The sequence below is a fragment of the Equus quagga genome, chromosome 8 (assembly GCF_021613505.1).
Source record: "Equus quagga isolate Etosha38 chromosome 8, UCLA_HA_Equagga_1.0, whole genome shotgun sequence".
Taxonomy (NCBI): Eukaryota; Metazoa; Chordata; class Mammalia; order Perissodactyla; family Equidae; genus Equus; species Equus quagga.
The window spans coordinates 21849982-21867404 of NC_060274.1; the positions used below are offsets into that span (position 1 = coordinate 21849982).

The following is a 17423-nucleotide window of genomic DNA, read 5'->3' on the forward strand; positions in this document are numbered from 1 at the left end:
GTACGCCGGCCATGGGAGCTTTTCAAAGGCATTCTGTCTGGGTGTGTTTATTAAGAATTGCTTGGAGACACGTAGTACAATTTGCCAAGAAGGCTCAAGGCACTTCAAAAAGGTTCTAGGAGAGAATAAATACTTTTCCCCCTGAAACTGCAGAGTACCTTAGAACAGAGTTCTTTTAACCTTTCCTTTTTTAAAAGCATGAATATCTCTGCAAGCAGGGAATCAGACGATGCTGTGAGTAACTTTTCATATCCTCTGCTGTCCTCCCTCCACAGCCCCCGTAATACCTGCAGATCTGTGGAATTTTCTGCTGACAACCCTGTTAGCTCAAAGGCTTGAAAGCTGCCCTGGCGACACTCCTACCTTGTGTACACAGGGGACGTGTAAAAGGCTGCCCTCCCCTTTGTGGCAGATGTTGACTGATAAGCCTGAGGAGGATGCTGGTCACATACCAGTTGCACTAGGGAATCCAGCTGCAGGTTCTGAGGCTTTCTTGGGAAATACTGTAGTAAAAGCTATTGCTGATGTCCGCTGCTCATGCAGATGGCTTAGCTAGGAGGATGGCAAGGCCTAAGAGGAATGGGCACTTGGCTTCACTCAGAACACCTGGGTTTGGCCCTTGGTCCCCATCATCATCATCGATAATGATATTAATAGAATCTACCACTTTTGGGGTACTCACAGTGCGCCAGGCACTTGGCTTTGTGTAGTACGTTACTTGCAGTATCTTAGTTCCTCTGGGCTAAGAACTTAAGTCTCTGCACCTCAGTTTCCTCATCTGTTAGGTAGGGATGAAGATGCCTTTCTACCTAACTCACAGGTCTGTTAGATGGAAATGATTCAGTGAAATAGCATGAGAGAGCTTTGTGAGTTCAACTGAAATCATATTGTTTTACTAAAGATTATTTTAGTTCCCTTTGAAATACGATAATCTCACTAAACAATATTTTTATTTATTGGCTGAGAAATTGAAATGCATCCCAACATGGCCAGCATGGCTACTAGAAACTGAGAAAGGCACTAGCGGTTCTAATGAGGTGGGGAGGGGATCTCGCCCTCATAGCTTCTGTTTACCGCATGGTTGACATTGGAAGACTGGGCGTGATCACCAGGAAGGGCCTGGTATGTGTCTGCCCTGGATTCGGTGGTGAGTCTGGGGGCTGAAGACAGGTTGGGGGGCAGCTGACACACTAGGCAGTGTCTGTCTCTGGAGCTGAGCAGGACAAGCCCGGGCAGGATGGACAGGACAGCCGCCCGGCAAGCAGAGAGGAAGAACAACTTGAGACATCGCTATAGGCTACTGGGAAGGAGCAGCAAGCACGCAGCGGCGGGAAATTGGGGCTTATTGTGAGCAAGGTGCCTGGCCTCCAGGGCGACAGGAGCGCAGAGCAGCACATCGAAGCTGCCGCGGATGGACTGTGGGATGGACCACACATGTGGATTGTGAGGACAGCTACTTAGAGAGTTCACATTCCTCCCATTGAACCGGGTACGATTGTAATGGTTTGTTAAACCAACAAAGGACCGAAAGCTGTGAATGGGGGAGAGAAAAGACTTAAGGTGAAAAGGAGAGGGGCCCAGCTTGCTAGCAGTCCTCTCTCTAAGCATTCTCCCCCATTTCCTTGACATTCCTTTCTCCCTTTCAGAGAAGCCGGTGCAGGAACTTGGAGAAGTTACCTTGTCTTTCCAGGACCATTTTCTTTTAAAATGGAAACCTGAGGAAATGTTTATCATCTTAAAAAGAAAAACGTTAAAAACTAGGGTCATCTTAAAGGGCCAGTGATAAAAATTAAGGGTTTCTGGATGAACCATTTGCTTTGCATCATGTGAATTTATTGGACGTGTCATGGAAGGGCAGAGGGAAAATTCTCCCGTGAGCGCTGTGCAGTAGTTTTGTCTGATCAGTAAAGCGTGTGACTTAGAGGTGGGCCGCGTGCTCCTGGAGGAGGGGAGCAGCGTCGGACCATGGCAGGCAATTTCACGCATCTCTCTTAACTCTGTACACAGTTTAGAGTGGAGTGCGTTCTGGATGCTCATCCGTTGAAAAAGCTTGGGGTAAAAAGTGTAAGCTGTTATTTAAAACTGCCAATTACATTCGTGTCCATTTGGGTAATCAGATTTGGTCTCAGGCTCATCTTGTGTAAAAAGAACCACTTACTTTCAGAACAGTGCTTTTAAATCTGTTCCCTCAGGCTAACGAAGTTAACCGTGGGGGAGGGGCAACTGATGACTGGTGAGTTTTTTCCTGTGTAAAGCGATCTGTGGATGAAACGGCCTCACTTTCACTGGCTCCCAGTTCCCACAGGGTAACCCCGGGTTCCTCTCGCGGTCACTTGTGTTGGGGCCGCTGCGCCCTCGTGCTCACACCCTCCCGCCCCCGCGGCCCCGTGCTGCCTCCTGCCTCTGCGCTTTCCCATGTCCTTCCTCCGCCTGAAATACACCTCCTTCCTCCCTTTTGTCCGCCTGGTATACTCCTAGACTCAGCCTAAGTAGTCATTACCGAAATTTAGAAAGTCCAGATACAAAGGAAAAACGAAGTCATCTCTAATTCCGCCAACCAGAGACACTGCTCATGTATTGTCATCTGTACCAACAGGCCTTTTTCTGTTTATTTAGAGATCGTTTTAGGGTCAAACAGTCCACCTAAGTCTTGAGCATCCTTTCGAGATCTCATATCGCTTTTAAGTTTCGTTGGGGAGATTTTAACTCAGGAATCTGGCTTCCATCATCAGTGTGACTAGTCTGCTTTCCTTATTTCTTTTCTCAGTGTGGGCCTTTACCCTCACACACTTCCTGGGAAGGAGCCAGGCTTTTCTTTTCCCTCGAATGGCAACCGCATTAGGACAATAGGCCGGGCCGCTAATTAGGTAAGTTTTGGTTCCTCCGCGCCCTCCTCTCCGAGTCCCGGGAGGAGATCACCGCTGTCAGCTATAGAAGCCGACCCTGAAGAGGCCCAAAGGCGAGTCGCCGAGGATTTGCCGGGAGGGAGGAGGGGGATATATTTTCGGCTGTCACAAAGGAATAGTCCCCATCACTGACTTTAATGACTAGAAAATCTTCTCCTAATAGCAGAGGCTCTTGTCTGGGTTTCAGAACGGCTCTCCCCCGCCCGCGCCGCTACCTCGCGTTCATGAATAGTCCTCTGAAAACCAGGTCCGGCCCGTCTCGGCCTGAGAACCAGCCCTGGACCTCACGCTCGCCCCTGGGATGCCCATGCCCGTTTTGCTTGCTTGTGCACATTTGATGTTTCTTCCTAAATGTTATATTTAAGAATACACAGTGTGTGGTGGGGAGAGGAGAAGGAGGGAAGATTTACGAACCTGCAAAGGTGTTTCCTTCCCTGCTTTCCGACGGTATTACGCGGAACGGCAGCCGTCGAAGCGCTTTGGCCGCTCCGAGGCGGCTCCGCCGTGCGACCCCCGCTGCCGCTCTGTCCGGGAGAGGGGCGTGGGTGCTCGCAGACCTGCTTCCGTTGAGGCACCGCCGCCGTGGCGCCCGGGGCCTGTCCCCTTGGTGGTGGGGCTTCTCTTAGGCTTCTGTGGCTCTTTGAGGCTCACGTTCCTGGGCTCCTCCCGATCCAGCTGAGACAGAGTTCTATTGGTGTTCTCTACCCCCTTCTCTCTCTTCTCCTCCTGCCTTCCTCACCCCACCTCCAGGTAGCCCCCAGTGGCTAGCCTTGACTATTAAATAGGTTAGATATTATCCTCAGTCTGCTAACTGTATTATGACGAAGAAAGTTTCCCACTCTGAAAAGCCTACCTTCTTCTAGTAGAGTGGGCAACCATACAGGGGTTTTGAGCTTTTAGAGTCTTGTTTTATACTATTGCCATCCAGAAATTGTTCTGGAACATCTTATCAAGTTTTTTTTAATGCAGTCTTAATTCTCATTTTGCTTATTTTTATTGCCGTAGCCTTGTCACGACCCTATTTTACCCAAGAGGAACGGGCAGAGTTTAGAGGCGGAAGGCTCCTTCTGTGATTGGCGCCTCTGAGGGTTACCTGTCCCCACAAGCCTGCTTCCGCCCTGTTCCAGGTGCAGAGTGGATATCCTAGGGGAGGGTCAGTCTAGCTGCAGCCTGCCGGAAAGAAAACAAATTCCTCCTCACCCCCAGGACAACCCACTTTACCAAACCACTCTGGGGAGAACAAACTCTCTTGATCAAGGTTGATGATCATTTGAGCTTACTGACGGGATCTGAGGCCACCCATGTAATTTATAAAGTCACTTACACAAGCCAGATTCAGAATGGGATCCACTTCCCCGAAGCCAAAGGGTGCCGTTCGTTCTATTTCATTCTAGAAGAGAAGCTCAGCTTCTCGTTGCTGCAGGTCTCCTTGCTGGCCTGAATGCCCATTAGGCACCATTAAACCCAACACGTCTACAACTGAACTCCTAACTCCTGTGTTTTGCTGGATTTTTCTCCTGGGGCTCATCCTTCGTTTCCCTCTCCGCCACCACCATCACCTCTTTCCTCTGACCTAACCTAAGTCCTAATCTAATGGGTCTGTTTACTAGGTGTCTTTTCACCCTGCCCTCACTTCCTCTCTGTGCCACTGTTATGTCTTCTGAGATATGGCAGAAGCCAAAATGGTCCCAGCATGCTGCAGTACATTGTACACATCCCTACCAGAATTATTCTTGAAGCGTGTACTCTGACGACAAGTCCGTTGCTCATAGTGGATTCCTGTCGCCTGTCTCCCTGGTCATCAGTCCTGGGTCGTCCTTGCCCCTTGGACTTTGGCTCCTCTTGGTCTTCGGTGCTCTCTGAGGCTTAGATTGCTGTGCTTATGCCCTTCCCATTGCTTCATCCCATTCCTGTTGAGACAAGTGTTTTCTTGGTACTCTCTGCCTACTTCCACGTCCCTCTTCCCACCTCCACAAAACTCAGAGTTAGTGCCTAGCCTTCACTAAATAGGTTAGTCGTCCTGCTAAAATATTACAACAGAAAAGCCCACCTTCCCCTCGTGGAAGGAAGCAATCCATCCTGACCCTTCATGATTTAATCTTTGCTTCTCTCTTTAGCCTGTTTGTCCACATTGCCCCCTATTTGCATCACATTCCAGTCCTATTTCTTTTCAGGGGTGTATGTTGATTTATTCCTTTGGCCTGAAATAGACCACTTCCCCTTGGACCCGGGGTAAACTTGCAGGCCCGGCGCCAACTTTGACTTCTCCGTGAGACCTCTCTTGATCTCCCAAGCAAGAAATGATCACTCCTCATACAACCATACTCCTTATCCACCTTGAGTTTTAATAATTATGTCCGCGTTTCTGTTTTTTCATGCATAAATCTTCATAGAGCGATTTCATTGTATCCTATGTGTTAATTCCTGAGGAAGAGCATCTTTGAATGCACGTCCTGTCCATGACTCTAGGCTTGTGTGTCACTCTTTCCTTGTCACTGGGTATTACTTGGTTTTGCCTGACTTTCTAATTTTTGCCAATCTGGTTGGTTTGAAAATTGAATTTCATTCCAGTGTGTTTGTTTGTCTGGGTGGGTGGGTGGGGGTGTTAAGAACTATAACAGAAAATGTCAGAGGTCTTAAGTGCATGACAAAAGAAAAAGGAAATTATATTTCTATTTGCCAGCATGTAGAAATGCAGTTAATTTTGTATTTTGATTTTTATAACTGAATGCCTTGCCAAGCTTTCTCATTCTGATACGCTATATGTGGATTCTATGTAGACAGTCATCTGTAAATGATGAAAGATTTATTCCATTCTGCTTTTACATCTTTCATTTCTTTTTATTGCTTTATTGTATGGTCCACAACTTCTAGTACAAATGTTTAGCAAGAAGGGGTGATAATAGGTAGCTTTATCATGTGATGAAGATAGGAAACTGTTTCGTTAACTTAAAAATTATCTCCTCTTTCCTGTTTTTTAGTCTGACGATGCATATTTTACCCATTTAACCTATGAGTGATTTTACTGTTGATTAGTCTCTAGGTGAGATTAGCTGGGTTCTAAAAGGTCGTTTCATGGTGTTAATCACTGGTGAGCATTAGGACTAGCAAACACGTAAAAAGAGCCGGCACCCTCAGCAGAAGCCACACTGGCAAACACAAAGGCGCGTGAGAGTCGTCAGGGAGTTCATTACACCTGCAGAGTCTCACATGCTGCCCCAGCGCGTGTGACTGCAGTGCCGGCCCCTGCCCCTGCCCTGGAGTCTTGCACTGCCTTTTTTATTGTCATTTTCTTTAAAAAAAGAAAAAAATCCTGTTTTTCTTTTAGGGATTTCTCTCTTTCTCTGGGACATGAGTGAGAGTTGTTTTTGATGTCGTCTTCTCTCCATAGAGTCTTTTTTTTCCATCTTTCTCCTAGCTGCTTTTTTCTCTCTGTCCTCTGTCAGTTTTTCCTGTTGGATGCTTTCTCCTGGTTTCTGCTGATCCTCGGCTCCCTCCTGATTTACGAGGAAGCCATACAAAAGCTGAGGAAGCTCTGGATACTTAGGGCTTGTCAGTGAGGGCTTCGTCGTAGGCCACTGCGGGTAAACTGTGGCACTGCTGTTTGTCCTGGTCATGACTCTCTTCTCGTGAGCTGGTCGCTTTTCCCAGAGAAGACTCCTCCAGTGTCCCGCCCTGGAGAGTGGTGGCCAGGGCTCTGACAGCCAGAGAGGGGAAGTACAGAGACTTCCCCATAATTCAGCCTGTCTCAGCGTAGTACCCCTCAGCCCTCTACCAGGAGGGGGTCAGAGGGCCGATTGTGTCACTAACAGACTTTCAACCTCTCCTTCTCTTTTTATACCCCCTTCCAGAGGTACCCAGTGTCCAGATTTCTGAGACTTTTGGTGGGCTCTGCAGGTTAAATCAGGTAGCTTCATAGCTTTTCATTATTGGCCTAGAATTCAGCTTTCTTAGGACTGCTGAGCCAGTTACTGCTGGTTTACCTGCTTTCCAGTTGCTAAAATTTTGCTACAGTTTTCTCCTTTCCTGTTACCTTAGGCTGTGATTTTGAAAAATCTCATTAATACTGTGTTAGAGAGCTTCAGGAGAGACTGGTTCCGTCCCCATCTCTAAGCAGATATTACTTACACTGTTTGTAGATAGGAAGTCAGCACCCTGTCCTTTTTCAAATTCTCTAAGTCTAGTGCATAGAACTGATGTTCTAAAGCTGTGGTGTCATCTACTGGATGGCTTTCTCATTAATTTTCTTTCTGAATATTAGATAAATAACTCACTTTGGCTTTCTGGCTTAGTTTAGGCCTTGTTTATAAGAAAATAAGGGCTTAGTCACTGGGTTAATGAAAGTCAGCCTCTCAAGGTGACAACTGAAAGGAGTCAGTGGGCAGCAGACCTGCTGGCTCCACAGACTGGGGGGTCTGCTGGGGGGCGCTCCCCAGGTGGAACAGAGGGCACGGCCAGTCGGGGCTTCCCACCAACAAGCGAAAACGGGGGCAAATTGTTTCAGACGTAGTAAGGTGGAGAGGTCTCCTAGGCTGCTGAATGAATAGTTCTGGAGGGAGCACAGAAGAGCCGTTTGTGGAGGCAGGTTCTCACCAAACATTTTCCTCTTCCTAAATTAGCCGTGGTTCTTAGTGAGCTACTTTTATCTCTGCCACAACCACTTGAGCCCAAGTCACAGGGTCTCACCTGGACTATTATAATCGCTTCCTCAGTGGTATCTAGTCCCGCCATTTCACCCTGTAGCAAAGGAGCTCATTCCTCTGCCTGGGAGTGACAGGGCAAAGTAGGAGTATTCCAGGTGGACCAGGGGTGCAGGACATTCCAGGAAAGCACCTAATGTGGAGCAAACAGAAGCAGGAGAGGAGGTGGCACGTGATGGATCTGTGGCCCTGGTTGCCTTTGGGACACTATGGGAGAAGGGTCTGCAGATGTAGCAGGTGATAAGCCTTGTGGATCCAGCTCAAGAGTTTGTCCGAGGCAAGAGCCTTCTTCCAAGTGATGTGTCAGCTCAGGTGTTAGTGGATTTTAATAATAATATCCTACTTCTTTATTGAAGAGATATACACACACACCCCTTAAAGATTTTTAAACATGCTGACAAAGGAACCCCTATGATTTTGAGGGCAACCTGCCCTCTGGTTGAAAGGTAGTCCTGTCTTACATGATAGGATCTATTAAATTATCATCTGTACCCATATTCGAAATGAAATTTGTACAAGTTGTTTACTGCTTGAATTTCAGAAGAATATCATTATAGAACCTTTTTTTTTTTTTTTTTTACTTTAACCTGATAAAATGCAGTGATTGAGGCACAAAATATATGGCCCATGGCTTAGGAAATACCAGTGACTTTGTGAAGAGTCAAACCAGATTAATGGCACCAAGAGGGATTGTCTCTTTTTTCATCTAAGGTCAGTGTCCTTTAACATGGTTGAATCTAGGACCTGAGAAAATCCGAAGAAAGCTATGGCCCCGCTCCCCATAAGAACTCCAGTACACAATGCCTCCTAATTTTGCACAGAATTTCAGAGAACTGACAGCCGTAGGCCCCACTTATGAGCCCCTGCTCTAAGTTAAGGCTGCAAACCCAGCCATAGCCCTCTGATAAGGTGCTCCTCAAGGCCTCGTATCTGTCATCAACCAAGTGAGTCCAGCCCCATGAGCACCTATTTTGCTGTTTAGACGTATAACAAGCCCCAACTCTCCTAACATCGTACTTGCTCAGATACAACACCGAACAAATTTTACAACACTGAACAAATTTTACAACACACGTGCATAATGAAAAATAAGCAGTTACAACTACCTGAGGGTTCTGAGTATCATCTTCTTTCTCCCGCTGATGTTTCTGTATAGTTTTTCATTGATGATAGAGACTTGCTACCAAAGTCCTTCAAAGCACTGATACTGAGGGAAGCACCCTCTCTGGAAGCCTCCTAGAGCAAAATAAGCAATGAATTTCCACCTACCCCGCTCCAGGATTGGCTGTTTTCTAGTGTGAGTAAGAGAAGAAAGAGAACCTCGTTAGAGGCCCTTTTTAAATTGGCCTTAACACATTCATATGAAAACCATGCCAGGGTTTGGGAGTATGAGAGAAAGGGAAACGCTGGCAGTAGAACCTTCTTACCCACAAGGAGTGGTGATGAATGGAGTCAAAAAAAGAACTGAAGTACCCATGTCGGAAGACTAAAAATGGAAATTCAATTTCCTCTCAGAAATGGGCCTTGCATTGTGTCCCTGGGGACAATGGAAATAGAAGTCAGAAGTCATAGTTTATTTTGAGAATGTTGTAAGACACTTGTCCCCCATTAGATGATTGTGTTACGCAGCATTGGGGACGTCCTGGAACTACACTTGTGCTCCAACTTCTCTACCATCATATACCACCGGCCCTCAGGGAACACAGCCCTTCCTGGCTGTTGCCATATATATATGTTCTTATTCCAATCTGATCCTCTCTTATCCCTAAAATAATCAGCATGAACAGAATGAAGCAGATGGCACAAGCCTTCTTTGGCATACTGGCAGATCTGTATCACTCACTCAGTATTTTTAGAATCAAGGGGATTGAGAATTAGGTCCTGAGATGTTTTGGGGGAAGACTTACTGTCTTTCCAGGGTGACAGGTGTTGAAATGTCACCGTATTGAAGACTCAGATGCAATCTGTATGTCAAGTCACAGAAGAGACTGATTATCGTCAGGACCATCCCTTTGTCAGTTCGCTGTTAGGATTGTTGGTGGTTTGCCAGATAATAGAAAGTTAATCACAAGCCTGTTTTAAGGATGTGGCCAGAAAGCGCATCAGGTTTCAACCAAAGATTGGAATCAGCAGCAGCCAGCCAGTGCTGGTCAAGTACATGATGATGGGAGACGTTGTATTATCCACGCAGTTTATTTTTTAAAAATAGCTGAGCTTTGATCCTCAGCCATAATGAATTTATAGTCTGTTGGGAAAGACTATTTTTATAGAAGTTTGTGATTCTATCATGAAAACAGTGTAATTATTTATATTTGAAGGTCCAATTAATGAAATACACAGTTATGGCAAATGAAATGTTATCACTATTTGTGAATTTGAATTCATCACTAAAAAGAGGAAATTAAAGAATGTTCCTTGTCACATGATTAATTCAGTTCAACATTTGAGGACCCCTTAGTGTTGGGCTAGGTGTATTTAACACACAGACCTAAAACTCAAAAAGATAAAGTCCTGGGAAAAGACATTCATGAAATAAGTATAAAAGTGTTGAAGTCATTTAACTTTTTTTGTTCTTTGAGAGAAAGTTCAATGGGGAACAAAGAGTTGGAGGAGATGTCTCACGTTCAAGTAAAACTTGTCTAAAATTCCCTGAAGATGCCTGCCATCTTTGCAGGCCTGGGGAAATGTAGGCGATAAAGATGCCTGTTGGACTTCTGACTCTAGAGAAGTGGCTGGACAGTGGATCTGGGAAAACTATTCAGTGCTACAGGGCAGGCACTTTTGTATTAATTGACCAGATCTTATTTTTCCCTTCATTCTTGGTGTGTTGGTAAGCAGTCAGTCAAGGTTGATATTTGTTTAGAAACAACGAATGTAGGCTTTTTACTTGCCACCTCGTGTGTCCTTTCTGTGTATGTGAGCGTGTGTGTTGTCCAGACTCCTGGTTCCTCCCAGTAGGAATAACAGACGCTGTATTATATATAGGGAGAGAACGTGTGTCTTTTCCCCTTATATCCACAGCTGAGTGGTTAGAACCACGTGCCAGTGTGCCACTGATGGTTTTTACTTCTAATCTGCGTGTTTCATAAATATATTTGTTTGGTGTGGTGTTGGATGACAACATGCTTTCAGATCCATCTTGTTTCTGTTGGTTTCCCCAACAGCCTGTTTCCATGCCTCAGGTGGATGTTAGATGAGGAAACGGAAACTCAGGACATAGCTAACCCGTGGGCAAGCTAGAAGTTGAACTGGGGGAGCTTTCTGCTGCATTCACAGAACGAGTGAATAGAGCCACACAAATTGCCCCCGTGCTTCAAAGATTACACCAGAGGGTGAATCAGCCGCAGGGTTGTGTCTGAAGAAGAGCACAGCCTTGCCTTTACAAACCCTTTTGACAGTGGAACCAAGAGTCTCTCTGGCTGTCCAGTATAGCAGCCACAAGCCACATGTGGCTATTTCCAGTTAAATAAAACAAAAATTTCAGTTTCTCAGTGGCACACTGTAATTGTCCAATAGCCGTCATATATAAGACATTTCCATCATCACACAAAGTTCTATTGGACATACTGGTCATCCCGCAAAAAGCAAGAGTTGGGGAGAATGAATTTACTGAGAGAAGCTGATAAAAGTGTACATGCAGAGGTTGGTGTAGGTGAGAGAAATAGAAAATCGTCACCACCAAACCAGCTCCTTCTCTCGAGTGACTAGGGCTATTTTGAGTTCAGCTATAAACAAGGAAAAGATGAATTTCAGACTTCATATTGTGTATACATCTTAATCTTTTTTTAATAGACCTGGAAAGAACACAGAAACTTGCAGTGAATGAGTCTATTTAATGATGATGATAAATTCTGTGCCTTTTATAGCTGGGCCGGTATTATGGCCAGACCAGGCTGCATGAGAAGTAGGACACATCATGAGACCTGGCAGCAGAAACTCGGCCACACAGGAGAGAATTCCTGGAAGGAATTATTTTGTTTGTGGCCAGGGTTGTTGGGGATGCCTCAGGCCTGAACTGGATGACTGAGGGAACCAGGAGTTGTGGGAGAGGAGCTCGGACAGAATGAGGACGGGGGCTCATTTCTAATTGTACTTGGTCACAGAGAAACAGGGTATGTGCGTGCTGCCATCAGAAAGGAGGTTTGGTGCCAAGATGCTGGCTGAGAACGCCAGTGTCCCCAGCTTTGGCTCAGGGCTGAAGCTTCAGGTCAGAGTGCACACGTCAGCTCTGAAGGTTCCCAGCAGGTGGGAAAGGACAGTGCAGGGTGTCTGCCTGTGTTGGCTCCGTGTGAACTCTGACCAGACACTGACAACATCAGAGCTAGTTGACGAGGAACACGAGACGTTTGCTGCAGGTTCTGCCCATGAGGAAAGGAATGTACGTTTGTTGAGATACATGTGTTGTGTGCTACTATCTTTAAAATGCTGTAACTGTTATAAATCTTGTCTAGCTGGACTCCAGCTTTCTGATTTGAAAGCTACTCAAAAGGTAAGTAAAAATTAACTTTTAACAATAGAGAGCAACTCGAAAGACTTGGCAATAAATGAACTGCAGGAAGCAGACCCCTTGAAGACCTGCTGTGGCCGGTCAGCTTCCCAGCAGTGCCCCACTTACTTGACAGAGTCCAGGAAAGGCTGGCCTGGCGCAGAAGTGACTCCAGTGCGTTGAATGGAAGCAGATAGGACTCTGATGTTTTAAGTGCTGGCACTTGAAAGGTTCACGTCCACCACCTGAGAATTGCTGTCTAGCACAGCACGGGACTCCAGCTAGCCAGGGTTTTACTGTGGTGTTCACGATGCTGCCTCGGCCTCTGCAGGCTCCTCAGATGATGGTGCATTGGTAGAAAAAGAGAGCCTGGTTTTGGTGACTTTGCCTGGGTTGGAAGGTGTGGACATAATTGGGGTTTGAGACAGGTTGAGGTTGAGGAGGCAGCAGGCCCACCTCCTAGATGTGGCCCACCCACAGGTAGTGGGGCCTTCAGGGTTGGGCAATGAGGAATGTCCCCGACAGCGAAAGGGGAAGAGAGTAGGAGAAAAGTTTACTGGAGGATGGAGCCTACACATTTGTAGGTGGCCTGAGCTTGACCCCAAGCCATCAGGGTGGTTTCTGTGGGACTATTCTGTGTCCCCTCCAAAGGCACGACATGCATGAAGTAAACTAGTTTTGAAGAGTGTTGTTTACATCATAGGTCAGGTCCTTCTGCATGGTAACCTTACAAACAAATTAACTTAGATGTATACAAATGATTTTGTCTCGTCTCCTGGAAGTTTAAACAGGTGTGATAAACACCTTGTGTTGTGAGTGAGGAGGACTAGCCCATGGTTTGAATAGCCAGGGGTGGTTTCTGTTTCTGTACCAGTAAAACACTCGAACACAGGGCAGGTATTTTTCTTCCTTTGAATCGGCCAGTCGAGCCTCACTCTAACCTGGAATTGTGGTCTGAAGTAGGTAATACTGAGTCTGTGGAAATTGCTGTCTCCATTACAAAGGAAAGTGCTTCATCCACCGTCAACACACCGTGTGCGTGACTGCTCAGATGCGTCAGACAGGTGGTTTATATGCAGAAGGACCTCTTAAAGCACACAGGGAGGACAGAGAACTGGGCTGCATTAGAGCCGCTTAGAGGAGCATGTGGAATCCTGGGTAGTGGATTCTGAACTGCTGGGGGAGGAAAAGCAATGTTTTCAAATGACTAATGCGAGAACACTGTTCCTCTTCTCTCCACAGACAGTCTGGTGGTCCAGGACATGCCCCGGCTCTAGTGATGCAGATTACCTTTCTGCTCCTGGCATCTCATCTGTGCCTCAGCCCTTCTCCCCCCCGCCTGAGACTGCAGATAAATTGGGATGTGGGAAAGCAGGAAGCAAAGCTGGTGGTAACCGAGAGGCCCATGTCTGGGTAGAACTCGGCCCAGGCGCACGCCGCCGCCTCTCCCCTGGTCTGGAGTGCAGCTGCCACGCTCTGCTGATGTGCTCAGGACCAGCCTTACATTTGTGCTTAAATGGCACAGCATTTGGTCAGCGCATCTGAAAAGGAAGGTGTGAGAAGCAAAGCCCATGGCCACCTTCCCCTGCCAAATATGTGGCAAGACATTTCTCAGCCTGGAGAAGTTCACGATCCACAGTTATTCTCACTCCAGGGAGCGACCGTACAAGTGCTTGCAGCCAGACTGTGGCAAGGCCTTCATTTCCAGATATAAGTTAATGAGGTGAGAGGCCTCAGGAAAGGCGTGAACTTGCACAGGGGCCTTCAAGGGCTCTGCTGGTCTCAGACCGAACGCTGTAGGGGAGAAGGGACGCAGAGTGTGGACGCCTTTCAGCCTTTAAAGCTGTTTATCTCCAGTGACTTACTGTAGCTTTATGTGACAGCTTTACTGTGCAACGTCACTTCATTCTTTAAACAAATATTTCTTATGCTCCTACAATATGCCAGGCCTAAGAACAGAAAGATGAGGAGACCCATGGCGGGAGACAGTCGTGCAAACACAGCTAAAAGGCAATCTAAGTGCCTTTATAGCGCTGTGCAGGTGGAGGTAGTCATTCTCTACTGCGAGAGGGGACCTGGGAGGAAGGCTTCTCAGAAAGGGACAGTCTCCAGCGGGACATAGAGAATGAATAGGAGCGGGCAGAGGTTCTGGGACAGCCCTCAGCCTTGGCCTTAAAGCACACAGGTACAGAGGTAGTGCTGGCGGAGGAGCGGCTGAGGCAGGAAGGAAGCAGCTCCTAGCAGGCCTGATCCACTGTCCCCTTTAGGGTTGGTTTGAGCGAATGAGTCTACGTAGTGAAACATGCTTTGATTAGAATGCTAGAAAGATGGTGCTGGTAGTAACTCGGAGAAGAGAGAAGAGGCAAGTAGACCGATGTGAAATGTGTTGTAACAGTCCAGGCGTGAAATCCGGAGGTCTTGTCCAGGTCTTGACAGTGAGGATGGAGAGGAGGAACATAGCAGCTTCTCAACCAGGGTCTAAAAGCCACGCTAACAAGTAGATTCTGTTGGGTCTACAGATGTCATGTGCATTTAATCAGGTTTCCACAGGCATCCATGATACGCCAAAGGATAAAAACCATTCTTAACAGATGAGTCCTTTTTTAAAAAATAGTACATTTAATCTGAGTTAGTCCTTGAGTGTCTGTTAGGTCCTCACTTCCATGAAGGAAGTGAATATATGGGATATAGCTTCTGCCTCCAAAGGATTTTTATATCATGGAAATGACAGAACGTACACCAAATTGCTAAGCTGTGCAGTAGTCTGATTGACAGCGGATGCTGTGCACACTATGTACGCGGTGCCCTCGGAGCTACTCATGCAGAAGCCCCACTAACATACATATCTTTTGATACTTGGTTAAGGGAAATGTGTCATTTGCCTCTAATCCTCATGAAATGAACTTTAAGGCTTCAAATTTCAAACTCCTCACCTATAACTGCAAAGCTGAGAGTCAGAATTTAGCAAGAGAAGATTTCTGAGTATTAACATGGACCACATTCTTACTAAATCTTGGAGTACCCTTGGAGGAAGGCACTTGAAAGAGAAAAAAGATATTCATTATGCTCCTGGCCCTCAAAAATATCACTATTATAGATAATGTAGTTTAATAAGCTGATTTTTAAAATCAGCCTATAAATGCTTAGCTATTTTAAAATTCAAATGTGTTCTGTACACAGGCAAATCTCTAGCTGCCAAAAATATAAGTATTGAGTGCCTACTGTGTGCACCAATTCTGTTGCGAAGGCTTCCTGTTTTGCAACAAGCTTCTGATGTGTACCCAGTCATTCTCCTTACCCGAACACTGAAAGCAGCATTGGCTGCAGTTAAGCCACAGTGAAGCTACTCTAACTAACTGTGGATAAAGACCAAAGTACGTGTAGGAGCTGAATATTTGCAAAAGACGGTGGAGCTAACAGATTACTGGAGTGACAGGAATTAGGTGGGATTACTGTGGTAGCCACAGTGAAGATGATGTCTTAAGTGATATTTAGGAGGCCGTAGTTCTGAGCAGGGGAAACAACTTGTTCAGTTAAGGGTGTGAACTGAGGCAGAAAAGGGAAGCAGTGTACTTATGCAAGAACCGCCTTCCCTGCCACGGCCACCACCATTTCTTGTCTCTGGCCTGAAGCAGTGATCTCATGAAGGAAGAGAGTGTGGTGAGATGGCAGGGTGCTTTAGGTTTTGCTGTTTTTTAAAAAGGGTGGGATTCCATCCCACTTCCCTCAGTTGCACTATAAGCTCCATTTTATAAGCGGAGGTTGAAGGAGCAAATAACTAACTTGCTTAAGTGGGAAAGAGAACATGAGTCCCCTACAGCGAACAATGAAAGCAGTTAGATGGAGACAGCAGAGGCAAGAAAAGATGATTTGGCAAGGGAGGCCAAAGTCCTGGTTGGTTGGAAGTCTTAATGGAAGCAGTTGCGCCTGAAGACTTCTAAGATCATTGACATGATCCTGGTGACACCCAAAGATGGTGGTATTTGGTGCTTACTGTAGGACAGGCTGAATCTGGTGGTCTCCTGGGTTGTGAGGTAAGAAGAGAAGTTGAAGGAAGGAAACAAGTGGTTGAAGGTAATTTCAGCTCTAAGATGATCCTGTTCTAGATTGGTAAGAAAGGGATAAATTTAAAAAGAGAAGAATGGGATGCCAGGACAAGGACAGAGTCAGGAAACTCAGAGGGATGGGAGCCGCCGAAATATGAAAAGTGGTGAGAGTGCTCATGTACTAGTTGTGCCGCCCTGTGCCCTTCCCATCTCGAGGACAGGAGAGGACAGGAGAGGGGGTGGGAAACACCAGGTCCAAAGTTGTTATCTGGGCATTGATCTACCCATGGGTGATCAATGGAATCTAAGCAGATAAAGATCCTCCAGAAAGAGAAAAGGGGAGAGAGGCAAGAACGGAAGATCCAGGACAGGGCTGTGGGGTCTTCCTATTCACTAGTACTGGAGCCAATGGAAAGAGAGTTGTTTAAATGCCAAGTTTGTAAATCAGTGTCCTCACACCTATTCCTGATGATGCATCTATGGATATGTTGTATTAAGAACGTAGTTCTCTGCCCTCTAATAGACTCTACAAACCCTTTCTGCAACTGACAAATGTTTCTGGAACTTGAAGACACCAGCATCATTTCGGGGCTCTCGAGTAGCTGTTGCAGTGGCTCCTGTTCCTCAACACTGGACCTGTCTCACAGAGCTCACCACATTGTGTGTGTCCCTTTGTGTGCCAAGCTCTGGTGTCTTGGATGGAACTGGTGGAACTTACTTTTCTTTCTATTACCTGCATGTAGCAGTCTACCTTTTTCTTAAGGGAGACAGGAAGGAGATAATGAGGTTTTGCTTTATATTTAAGAAAATGACAATTAGATTCAGATCAGCTTTATATTTTTGAACTGGCTTCCAGTCTGCCTCCTAGTCAGAACCACCACTATCTTCTGAACAGCTGCTACTGTAGACCCCTTACCAATTCTACCTCTGGAAAAGGCTCAGGAATGGACAGTACAGGGTAGAAGGGGGGGTGAAGGTGCGATTAATACACTTTGACTTATACTGTCTTTAAAGAAATTCTATCTTTTTTATAGAATGAGTTGTTAGAAATTCTTTTGTATCCAAAGTCACAAGCTCTGTTGCATTTAAACTGTTAGTAGGACAAGTTTTAGCCTCTAAAGACTAAACACCTAAAAGAATTAACTGACAAGAGGGACATGAAGCAAACTGTGTTGCACCTGCAAGTCGCAAGTTGTAATTAAGGATGCTATTTTGTAAAAAATACTAACATATAGGACTTCGGGTTTTATATGATACATTTAGTTATTAAAATGAGCCTTTTTAC

At 46.0% G+C, this 17423-nt stretch overlaps 2 protein-coding genes across 13 annotated transcripts in view; one reads left to right on the forward strand and one right to left on the reverse strand.

Annotated features, from left to right (window-relative positions):
- The window catches only part of PLAGL1 (PLAG1 like zinc finger 1), a 73626-nt gene that overhangs the window by 52508 nt on the left and 3695 nt on the right, over positions 1–17423 (forward strand). For 5 of the 8 annotated variants that reach the window (XM_046668873.1, XM_046668874.1, XM_046668876.1 and 2 more), the window contains exon 6: positions 13335–13815. The exons of the other annotated variants lie outside the window; for them this stretch is intronic. In XM_046668873.1, the coding sequence (XP_046524829.1) occupies positions 13664–13815 (152 nt within the window). In that variant the 5' untranslated portion in view covers positions 13335–13663. The remainder of the gene's footprint in view (positions 1–13334; positions 13816–17423) is intronic. 8 annotated transcript variants of the gene reach the window in all.
- ZC2HC1B (zinc finger C2HC-type containing 1B) overlaps positions 1–17423 on the reverse strand; it is an 82278-nt gene that overhangs the window by 17103 nt on the left and 47752 nt on the right. For 3 of the 5 annotated variants that reach the window (XR_006889658.1, XR_006889659.1, XR_006889660.1), the window contains exons 13-14: positions 8713–8842; positions 3321–4816 (exon numbers count right to left, since the gene is read on the reverse strand). The gene's annotated coding sequence lies outside the window, so the exon portion shown is untranslated. Of the gene's footprint in view, positions 1–12; positions 4817–8712; positions 8843–17423 lie in introns of those variants that run through there. The other 2 variants (XR_006889661.1, XR_006889657.1) reach the window with 2 other exon arrangements.